The sequence below is a fragment of the Portunus trituberculatus genome, chromosome 35, assembly GCF_017591435.1.
Source record: "Portunus trituberculatus isolate SZX2019 chromosome 35, ASM1759143v1, whole genome shotgun sequence".
NCBI lineage: Eukaryota > Metazoa > Arthropoda > Malacostraca > Decapoda > Portunidae > Portunus > Portunus trituberculatus.
Window position 1 is genome coordinate 4,490,104 of NC_059289.1, and position 12,222 is coordinate 4,502,325.

General features: G+C 44.2%; 1 protein-coding gene and 1 non-coding gene across 2 annotated transcripts in view; both read right to left on the reverse strand.

Moving 5' to 3' along the window:
- Nucleotides 1–10,882, reverse strand: part of LOC123513341 (plastin-2-like) — a 47,594-nt gene extending 36,712 nt beyond the window's left edge. The window contains exon 1 of the mRNA XM_045270469.1: nt 10,501–10,882. Coding sequence (XP_045126404.1) covers nt 10,501–10,650 — 150 coding nt within the window. The 5' untranslated portion in view covers nt 10,651–10,882. The remainder of the gene's footprint in view (nt 1–10,500) is intronic.
- On the reverse strand, nt 6,558–6,631 carry Trnaa-cgc. Its single transcript has one exon. It is a non-coding gene; the product is annotated as a tRNA-Ala (tRNA).
- Nucleotides 10,883–12,222: the final 1,340 nt, after the last annotated feature.

Below are 12,222 nucleotides of genomic sequence, written 5' to 3' on the forward strand. Positions count from 1 at the left end.
TTGTTTGTTTCTTTTGCGGAATGTGATCAGCTGACTCTCTCTCTCTCTCTCTCTCTCTCTCTCTCTCTCTCTCTCTCTCTCTCTCTCTCTCTCTCTCTCTCTTTGTTTGACCTTGAGTTCGTCTTTCTCAGGCACCACTGCTATCACCACCACCATCACCACCACCACCACCACCATCACCACAACCACCACCACCATTACTACTACTACTACCACTACCACTACCACTACCACTTTTACGAGATGAGGCCTCTTTGCATATATTATTAACAAGCCCCTACACACTCTCTCCTCTTCCTCTTTTATCCTCTTTTATCCCTCTTCCTCTTCTACTCCCTTGTTTATCCTTCCTCCTTCTCCTCTCCCTGTTTGTCTTCCTCTTCGCTCCCCTTCCTCCACAAGCCTCTCACAACTAATGACTTTGAGAGAAGGAATATTAGTGCTGTTCCGGCCAATCACCCCAAAAGGAGGAGGAGGAGGAGGAGGAGGGAGGGAGGGAGGGAGGGAGGGAGGGAGGAAGGAAGGAAGGAAGAAGAGAAGGGTTACGGTTGCTGGATCGATTCTTTCTTGGTAACCATTCCTCCTCCTCCTCCTCCTCCTCCTCCTCCTCCTCCTCCTCCGCGTAGCCCACATGGTTTCATACAGTAATCGCCATTGCAGTAAGGTTTTTTTTTTTGCGGGGGGGGAAGAAGGGTTATCTGCATGTGTGTGTGTGTGTGTGTGTGTGTGTGTGTGTGTGTGTGTGTGTGTGTGTGTGTGTGTGTGTGTGTGTTCGCTCGGGGCATTTCCGTCTAGAAAGTCCAGTGGTTTGAGCGGCTTAAAAGAAACTGCATGTGTAAAAATTCCGTTACCATTATTATGACTACTATTATAATCATTCCTTTATCATCATCATCGTCATCATCAGCGGAAGCCCAATGACGCCCCAAAAACATCATATCTTTATCAAAATCCTTAACAATCCCAGGAAAACCGGATCATAAAATGGAAAAACAACATAAAAATAGTAATAATAATAAATCTTTACCAGTCACGTTACCAGCAATGCATGACGAATATAAAATAATAGTAATCATTCACATTTTTGGGAATTGTGAGCGCAATACAACTTTCCTGAAACAGATAAGAGGAAAACGGAAATCTAATTAACTCGACAAGGAAAACGAAACTCAACACACCCAAATGGAATCTAACTTAATGTAACGTAATTTGATCTATCGCAATGTAACTTCAAATCATCTTCAAACAAAACAAGAAGTGTAGATATAAGGACACACTGATTAAAGAAAGAAAAAAAAACACACACGAGTAACTTTGATTCATTTTAACCTAACCTAACCTAACTTGACCTAACCAAACCTAACTCAACCCCAAACCTCACTCAACCAAACCAAACCACAAAGAAAACGAGAAAAAAGAATAAAAAACGAAAAATCTACAAAACAAACACCACCACCACTAACAACACCAATTAATCTCACACCACAACCACAGAAAACCAATACCAACACCACCACCACCACCACAACCACCAATAACCTCACACCACAACCACAGAAAACCACCTCCACCACCACCACCAAACCACCACTACCACCGCCCAGAGGAAAGAAGATGACCACGCTGCCCGCCTCTGTAGCCTCGTTCACTCACTACTTGGCGGTTTTCAAGGACTTCAAAATATTGATTAGACCGACGCCTGCACGTGTTTGGGGGGCGGTCCCTGTCTGGCCGCCGCGTGGATGCAACGGCGGCAACGAGGAGGAGGAGGAGCAAAGGGGACGCAGAGGAGAAGGGGAGGAGCACAAGGGAGAAAGAGGAATACAAGGGAATAGAGACGGAAAAGGGGAAAATGAGACGGGGAAGAAGCATAAGGGAGAAAGAGGAATAGAAGGGAATAGAGGTGAGAAAGGAGATGAGAAGGGAAGAAGCACAAAGGGAAAAAGAGGAATAGAAAGAGATAGAGGTGGGAAAGGGGAAGATGATAAAGGGATGAGCACAAGGAAAGAGAGAGGACAGAGGAGAAGCAGAGGGAAAGCAGAGAAGGGGAGGAGCACAAGGGAGAAGGAAGAATTGAAAGAAGAGGAAGAGAGGGGAAGGGAATAGAGACGAAAACGAGAAGCAGAAGGGGAGGAAGAGGAACAGACGGCAATATAAGAGATTAGAGGTGGGAAAGGGAATGCAGAGAAGGGGAGGAGTAGAAGGGAAGAGAAAGAGGAACATAAAGTAGAGGGGAATAGGGGCAGAAAAGGTAAAGATGGGGAGAAAGTAGCAGAGGGAATAAAGGAAAGAGATCCGCAAAAGGGAAGAGAAGTAGCACAAGGGAAGAAAAGGAGAAGAGCTGAGGGGAATAGAAAAGAGAGGAAGAGGAAAAGCAAAAAAAAAAAAGAAGATGGGGGACGAGGGGAACAGAAATAGAAGAGAAAAATAAGGGAAATGGAGAAAAGGTGGCAAAAAAAGAAACAAAAAAAGGAGCAAAGCGAAAAAGGAGAGAAAAGCAGAACCAAAAAAGAGAAGAGAAGAAAGAGAGAAGAAAGAGAACAGATGGAAGAGAAGAAAAGAAGAAAAAAGTGATGGCAAAAGAACAGAACAGAAGAGGAGGAGAAGGAGGAGAGAAAGGGAACTGACGGTGTGTAAATATGCATACAAGTGAGAGAGAGAGAAAAGGAGAAAGAGAAGGAAGGGAACGAGGGAGGAAGGGGTGAATTAAATATGAAGTGTTTAAAATAGTGTGCAAAATGGGAGGAAGGAAAGAGGGGGGGGGGCGTTGTATGAAGGGGAAGGAATGTGTATAGAGGGCATTAAATGGGTGATTGTAAATTATGTACAGAGGAAAAGTGGGAGGGAAAGACACGTAGGGAGGGAAAAAATGTGTTCTAATATATATGTACAGTATAATGAGGAAAAATGGAGGGGAAATATTGAAGGAGGAAAAATAAGTGTTGTGAATAATATAAAGCTGGTAATTGTGTAAAGGAAGAGAAAAAAGGAAAAAAAAAAGTGGGCGCGAAAAAAAATATCAAAGAAAAAAGTAGAAAAACAAAATAACGGATATAGGAAAAAATAAAGGAAAAAACGAGAAAAATGGGAAAAAAGTAAATAAATTGAAGATATTACTGATTTTAACACACACACGAGAGAGAGAGAGAGAGAGAGAGAGAGAGAGAGAGAGAGAGAGAGAGAGAGGTGCATAGAAAACCATACACAACATATAAAAATCGAAACAAATGTCTGTCTATCTGTATGTATGTATGTATGTATGTTATCTGTATGCGGGTATATGATCATGCAACTGAACTCGTGCGATGTGAGACGGCAGCTGACTCAACATATGCAGCACCTGGCCGGGGGGAAGGGGTGAGGAGGGAAAGGGGGTGGGGAGGGAGAGGAAGAGAGCAATGGGTGGAGAGAGTGAAGGAGGCGAGAGAGAGAAAGGATGAGAGGGGAGAGGGGGGTGAAAAAAAAGAGAGATTAGTGCAAGAGGGTGAGAGGATGAGCAGGAAAATAAGAATGGGGGAGGAGAAGGGGGAGAGGCGAGAACTGGAAAGATCTTTATAATAATGAGCTTAGGCTAAGAGGAGAATAGATCAGGAGGAGGAGGAGGAGGAGGAGGAGGAGGAAGGAGGAGGAGGAGGAGGAGGAGAGAGAGAGAGAGAGAGAGAGAGAGAGAGAGAGAGAGAGAGAGAGAGAGAGAGAGAGAGAGAGAGAGAGAGAGAGAGAGAGAGAGAGAGAGAGAGAGAGAGAGAGGAGAGGTGAGTGAGTGTGTGTGTGTGTGTGTGTGTGTGTGTGTGTGTGTGGTGTGTGTGTGTGTGTGTGTGTTGGGGGGAAGAGGGGGGAGTAAAAGCAGGCTCGTGCATCACAACAACCCTACCACCTCACACCACACCAAGAGACACCCCAAACACCCCAGCCACCCCGCCCCACCCCTCACACCTGCGCAACATCACCACTAAGCACCTGTCCCCGTGCTGGTGCCGGAGCAAGCTTGGTGGCGACGACAACACCAACATTTCCCACTCAATCCTGTGTTAACCCTCTTTCATGTATTCTGATTCTTCTGGGTTTTTTTATCTTCGAATGCTCCGGTTTTGTGAGATTGTGAGCGTTGTGTTAAGGATTTTTTCGTGGATTTTAATGCCTCTAGTTTGTTAATCTTACAATATTAAGATTTTCAGAGCGTTTTGTTTAATCTTTTTGTTTGTTTATCTTTGAATGCTCCAGTTTTGTGAGTTTTGTAGGTTAGGTTAGGTGAGCTTTGTGTTTAGTGTTTTTTCGTGGATTTTAATGCCTCTAAATTGTCAATCTTTCAATATTAAGGTTTTCAGAGTGTTTTGTTTAATCTCTTTCCTGTTTTCTGATTCCTTTGGTATGTTTATCTTCGAATGCTCCAGTTTTATGAGATTGTGAGCGTTGTGTTAAGTATTTTTTGTGGATTTCAATGCCTCTAGTTTGTTCATCTTTCAATAATAAAGTTTTGAGGGCATTTTGTTTAACGTTTTCCATGTATTCTGGCTCCTATGCTTTGTTTACCTTAAAATGCTCCTGTTTTGTGAGATTGTGAGCGTTGTGTTAAGAACTTTTCGTGGACTTTGATGATTCTATAAAAAAGAAAAAAAAATAGTTCAGCTTTTAGTATTAACCCTTTCAGTACCATGATACGTTTCCACATTCATTCTGGTTACAATTTGGTGATTTTAAACGGCCATGTACACTTATGTGGGAATTGAAATAGTGAAGCCTCTGACCATTAATCTCTTGACCTACATAGACCCTTCTCAGTATCAATAAAATGGTCCAATCAAACCAAAAACTCAAGATAAAAATACTGAAGAGGATAAGATTTTTGGGAGCATTTAACTCCTTTAGTTTGTTTATCTTCGAATACTCTGGTTTTGAGATTGTGAGCTTTGTATCAAGAGTTTTTTCAATGCCTCTAAGTTTATTAATCTTTCAATATTAAGGTTTTGAGAGCACTTTGTTTAACCTCCTTCCTGTTTTCTGACTTCTCTCGTTTGTTTATCTTCGAATGCTCTGGTTTTGTGTGATTAGGAGCGTTGCGTTCAGCGTTTTTTTTTTTTTTTTTTTTTTTTGGATTTTAGTGTCTCGAGTTTGTTAATCTTTCAATATTAAGGTTTTATGAGCGTTGCATTAGTTACTTTTCCTGGGTTAAAATGCTTCCAGTTAGTTAATCTTTATTATTAAGCTTTTAAGAGCACTGTATTAGGTACTTTTCAAGTATTTTAATGGCTCTAACTTGTTAATCTTTCAATATTAAGCTTTTATGAGCATTGTATTAGGTACTTTTCGAAGGTTTTAATGCCTCTAGTTTGTTAATCTTCCAGCACTAAGGTTGTTAAGAGTGTAAATACTGTGTTTTGCATCTTTCTTGAATACAAACTCACTTTACAAGCTAAGAATTTCAAAGTGTTCAGATTTATTAAGACTGCGAGCACGCGAGAGGACTGAAGCCTGAGAGAAAACACAATGCACAATGGAGAGAGAAGAGTGAACGTCTACCGGTTTCCTGATTACCACTACACACCGCTATATCACAAGGTACACCACCACACCACGCCCCCCACCGCCCATCAAACACACACACTCAAGGCCGTCCCCTCCACACCCATCCCAGCTCAACCCATCCCCCGACCACCTCCAAGTCACACAGGGAAGTACGACCAACAAAACAACTACCACCACCACTACCACGACCTTCACACCCACGTCAGTACTCCTATCCCCCGCTCTCCTCACCCCTCACCCCTCGCCCCCCGTCCGGCCATTCCCAGCCAGACGCAACAGGAATGCTAAAGGTAATCGATGGTATGGGTATTCCCGCTGGCTGGCTCTGGCTCGCTCTGGCTGCTAACTGATCACTGGCCGCCATGTAAATTGAAAAAGAAATCTGGCCTGGAATTGTTTTGTATAGAGAATGGTTCGCCAGTACCGCGGTGTGTAAATCAGCAGCGTGTCAGTTAAGGTGAAGGTGTGGAAGGGGATGAATAGACTGGTTACGTGGCGTGCCATAAGTGTTTATAGGTCGTTTGTGTATTAATTAGTGTCAGTGATTTATCTATTTATCTATCTGAGAATGAAAAGGTTAGAAATAAAGATAAATCGGTGGTCAATAGTGATAGAAAAGAATTATAGGTACATATCCCAGCGCTCTCTCTCTCTCTCTCTCTCTCTCTCTCTCTCTCTCTCTCTGAAAAGGCTGGAAATAAAGCTAAATAGCGTTCATTACCAAAAGAATAGAATCATAACCCCCTCTCTCTCTCTGTGTGTGTGTGTGTGTGTGTGTGTGTGTGTGTGTGTGTGTGTGTGTGTGTGTGTGTGTAATTCACTGTTTGATCTGCTGCAGTCTCTGACGAGACAGCCAGACGTTACCCTACGGAACGAGCTCAGAGCTCATTGTTTCCGATCTTCGGATAGGCCTGAGACCAGGCACACACCACACACCGGGACAACAAGGTCACAACTCCTCGATTTACATCCCGTACCTACTCACTGCTAGGTGAACAGGGGCTACACGTGAAAGGAGACACACCCAAATATCTCCACCCGGCCGGGGAATCGAACCCCGGTCATTTGGCTTGCGAAGCCAGCGCTCTAACCACTGAGCTACCGGGCCGTATGTGTGTGTGTGTGTGTGTGTGTGTGTGACTGAGCATGATGATGACAACACACTCAGGTGTCAATAGCCTCTTTCTGGAGCTGGGGCGGTAAGAGTTACGTCACTCACTCCTTTTTGTCTTTAACCTTGCCGGGTCTGTGGGTCGAGGCTGCCCCACACCTGCCCCGAGGCCCCGGAAGCCCTTTATTTCCCCCTACTCCCTGCGTCCGCCTGACAGAGGGACCGGGAGGACAGGGGAGGAGAGAGGGTGTCCCAGTCACAGCCCCTTACGATGACTCACACACACACACACACACACACACACACACACACACACACACACACACAGTCACGCTCAGTAGACCCACGTGTTACTTGAGCCCAGTGCACAGTGGTCATATGTACGTTTGTTAGGTTGGGTTAAGGTTCCATAGTGAGTTAGCAGGTAATCAGTCACCGAGCAGTGGTTATGGAAGCGATGTCTGCAAGGGAAGCGTCCAGAAGGGAAATAATACACTGCAGAAGAAAATATCCAATGGGAAAATGTAAAAAAAAAAAAAAACTCCCTAGGGAATGTCTCGAGGATGGAAATACCTGAGGGGAAAGTGCCTTAGAAGGAGAATGACCGCAGGAGGAGGGGAAAAAATAAAAGAAGCAAAACAAAACTCCATGTAAGGAAAACATCTGCAACAAGAAAATTATCAAAAGGAAAAGTATAAGGAAAATTTTCAGATGGGAGATGATGATGATGATGAAGAAGAAGAAGAAGAAGAAGAAGAAGAAGAAGAAGAAGAAGAAGAAGAAGAAGAAGAGGATGAAGAGGAAGAAGAAGAAGAAGAAGAAGAAGAAAAAAACTTGCATTATATTTGCAGGCGCACGTGCACGCCCACACACCACACACACACACCGGCTTTCAATGGAGGTCAGATAAGTCACTGGGGTCTGGCGGGTCGAGCCGGTGAAGATAAAGAGTTGTCATTCCTCAACCTCGCTTGTTTATTGAAGAATGAACTATGTAGGTCATGAGCCAGGCAGAGGGGAATGGGAGAGAGGGAAGGGGTAGGGAAAGGGAAGAGAAAGGGGGTGGGGGGAAGCACAGGGGATAGAGAAACGGGAAGAAGGAAAGGCATGGACTAGTCAGAGGAACACAGAGAGGAAGGGGAAGTAGGGAAAGAGAATAGAGAAAAGGGGAAAGGAAAAAAAAAGCAAAGGGGATGGGGAAAGGGGTAGAGAGAGGGACAAGGCGAGGGGGAGAGGGGAAAGGGGGTAGGGAAAGAGAGGATGACAGCAATGGTAAATAGAGAGAGGGAGAGGGAGGGAGAAGTTATGAAAAATAGCCGTGCTGCATTCATGACAACAATACACTATACAGGCCAAACCCTTCGTTACATGCACTACACACACACACACACACGTCACTCCATGAGAAAAAAAAGTAAAATATATGTATTCGAAATATAAACCGTTCATTATATGCGTACACTAAATCATACACGTACTTTCACTATAATAAACTAATAAGATATTCAAATCCTATAAAAAAATTAAGAAAATAGTCCTTTTACATTAATTATAATACACAAATTAACTTTACCGTTTCAACATACACAAGAGAAACACATTTATCAGTTCCAGAGAGAGAGAGAGAGAGAGAGAGAGAGAGAGAGAGAGAGAGAGAGAGAGAGAGAGAGAGAGAGAGAGAGAAAAGGTTACAATGCTCGTACACTAACACTAACCTAACCCACTTTAACATATACACAACACACACATAAACATTAATAAAGTGAGGAAAGAAAGAAAAAATACACACACACACACACACACACACACACACACACACACACACACACACACACACAGACGCACAAACTTCCTCACCTGCATAACGTTACATTATGCACGGGTAAGGTAACACAACTCATCATTACCGGCACATCTCGGCCCAGCACGGTACTCTACAGGGGAGCCTCGCCTCGGAATCTGTCCTGAGAGCTGATAAGGCAACAGTACGTAAGTGGCATGACTCCTATCAGCCAGAGGAAGACTTATCGCGGAGTTTCCAAGAAGCAGATTACTTACCTCTCTCATCCTCCCACCGAGAGAGAGAGAGAGAGAGAGAGAGAGAGAGAGAGAGAGAGAGAGAGAGAGAGAGAGAGAGAGACCTCCCTGACCTCAGTTGTGTCTGTACGGTACATCACCAGAGAAAGTAAAGCCACAATTGTTTCCTATTTGAGGAGAAAGTTTTAATTGCAACGTTTTGTTTGCTTTCGGATCACGAGGCACGCACGCACACTCACACTCACACTCACTCACACACACACACACACACACACACACACCTGGCTAAACAGATAAGTGAAAACTCCCCCACTGAGGTTAAGTTGGGCGTGTCCCCCTGAGTGCCATCCCGTCACCTGCCACAGAGAGAGAGAGAGAGAGAGAGAGAGAGAGAGAGAGAGAGAGAGAGAGAGAGAGAGAGAGAGAGAGAGAGAGAATAACTTCACTAATATAAAAGAAAGCTCTCTGATAAACGTATTTCATGAGATTATTACTATTTCTTTTTATTTGATAAGCTTGGTGTGTGTGTGTGTGTGTGTGTGTGTGTGTGTGTGTGTGTGTGTGTGTGTGTGTTAATTAGAACCCCACCCTCCCCATATTAGGCAGCATACCTGAAACATTACCACGATGATGAATTACGTACACGAGCCACTCAATGGAATGAGAGAGAGAGAGAGAGAGAGAGAGAGAGAGAGAGAGAGAGAGAGAGAGAGAGAGAGAGAGAGAGAGAGAGAGAGACTTAAACTCTGAAATATGAGAAAACCAGCGATCATCATCCGTTGATTACGTATTTATGCCGTACGAAAGATAGCAGGGAGTCATTACCACCCACCTGAGAGAGAGAGAGAGAGAGAGAGAGAGAGAGAGAGAGAGAGAGAGAGAGAGAGAGACCTTGCGTAACAATGAAAAAATAAGCTGAGGAGCACAGAGGAAAACCTAATCCTAATCAACAGACACGTTTCACCACATCGGAAAACCCACTGAAACACTCAGCATGCCTATCTTAAAACCAACCGCCGGTGTGGATGCCGAGGAAATGCATGGGTTCCTCCCTCCGTACCTCCCAGACAGCCCCAATTCCTTCCTCTTTCCTCCTTCCCACCGTGCTTCCCTCCCACCCGGCATCTCACAGCAAACTATTGAGCTCCCCAGACCCTACCGCCCGTCCCTCTCCGCCAGTGACCGCCACTGATCACTGATGCTGGAGACTGCGGTGCCGGTGGGTTTAACTTGATGCTAAGACCCGCCCTGTCTGTCCCTACCCTCCTACTTTTGTTTCTTAGTTTTTTGTCTCCCTGGCGTTCTGATGCGGCGTGTGTGTGTGTGGATGCCGTGGTCTGCCTGTCTCTTTGTCTCTTCACTTCCTCTTACTGAGCTTCGTGGGGCGTGTGCATGAATGAAAGTGTGAGTGTGAGGGGCTGGGGGCGGACGTGGCGAGGCGGGGTGTCACGTCAACAGTGTGTGTCCCTAGCGATATTCGAGAAGAGACATCCAGCGCGTTTCTCGGCGACAATCCCTCCAGCACACCCACTCGTGTTTCGGACATTTTCTGTCATACTATATATGTATTCCTCCACTGGTTCAGGGTGCAGGAGGCAAGAACACGGTAATGCTTCCTTGCAACACCCCGTGCCGGCTGTGTTATCAGCCTTATCACACCTGCCCGAATTCAAATGGAAAAAGGCACCACCTCGCCCAGGGCCTCTGCTCGAAATTTACCCCAATAACTCCCTGTGCACACTGACAATACGCCTGACAGCGCCTGTCCATAGGGGGATTCACACAGAGTGGTGGTTCACGGATAAAACTGCACAGAATAAAGTACTCACCGTGTTGAATGTTTCACACAATTCCTCGATTTGGTCCTCATTGAACGTAGCCGTATGCTCCCCTGAAGCCATTTTGTCAGACTGGCGACAGTGCGCCACGCTGCGTTCTAGCAACTCCTTGTATGTGTTATCTCCCTTCCTGAACTTCATGGTTGACTATTCGTGTATTTTTAGGAAACTTATATATCTAAATCGATGGTAAATTTTGCTGAATATATTTTATAAAGTCTTTAAATAATACCACTTAGTAAAATAGATAGAAATAATGAACAATGTAAACTTGATTCTAGTGCGCCTGCGCGAGATGGGGAAGTGGGCGGCGGGCGAGTCAGAAGAACGATTTGACTGGCTGTGCCGCTCCCTGGGTGTGTTGGCGGTACGGCTGCCGCAGAGAAACTCGCATACACCTGTGGCTTGAGCTCAAATTATAAACCCTTCCAAGAGAGTCTCTCCCATCACCCACGACTTATAATAGGTTCCGGTCCACGACTCAGCCCCGCCTCCCGCTCACGGCGGATGTGGCACTGTATACCTATTATATGAATCGCTTGGTGATGGTTTGTTCTTTTACAATAGCACTTTGTTTCATTGACGTCATTTGACTTCATACCACACACAATACAGCCGGAATACGTTGTTGTGCCAAATTCATCCACTTTCTGGTATTCTCGCGTATGCGAGGGATCAAGCGCGAAGTTCTTTCAACCAAGCCATGTTGTTTTTACCATGTGTAGACTTACTAACTGTGAAATAAGCAATAGATTGCTTGAAATTATACTAGTCTATATTCTTCCTTCAGCAGCTAGATATGAAAGCTTTTTGGAAGATAGTAAGGCATTGAAAAATAACTATTTTTGTCAATCAAGTAGCATTACTGCGTCACCAATCTGTACACAAATATGAATAAAACAAAGCGGTAATCCGTAGTTGTTATTTGCATTGTATCTCTCTCTCTCTCTCTCTCTCTCTCTCTCTCTCTCTCTCTCTCTCTCTCTCTCTCTCTCTCTCTCTGCGTGTGCGTGTGTGTGTGTGTGTATCGGGCCTCCTGCCAGCCACTGGAGGTCAAGTACTGGGGGTTGCTTTTGTTATTTTCGGAAATTCACCTGGCTACCCCAAGCCTCACCCACTTACAAGGGCGAGCACGGACCAAGGCAGCGCGATGACTTCAGTCTGTTAATACATGAATCAAAAGAAAGTATCGCACGATAAATTGCTTACTGTCGCACTATGGTGACTTATGGATTCACTGTCATTCTAAGGTTCCCTTTTATAACGAAGAAGAAGAAGAAGAAGAAGAGAGAGAGAGAGAGAGAGAGAGAGAGAGAGAGAATACCTGTGTACCTTCTTATGGTTCCTCGCGACCCCCACTCTTGTTTATTTCTATATGCGTCTACCGGAAGGTTGTGTGGTCACTGTTAACAACTTTGAGAAACAAATCTCAACACGGATGTATCCATAACAAAACGCTCACACAGGTCTGTTAATGCAACTTTCATTCCCACACGCTATTTTTTTCTTGCATGTATATATATATATATATATATATATATATATATATATATATATATATATATATATATATATATATATATATATATATATATATATATATATATATATATATGTGTGTGTGTGTGTGTGTCAGGACTACTAAACAATATGACAACTCTGATCAGTGGTCTGGTCTCGCTTTAACAATTCATTTTTTCTATCCTCTTCTAA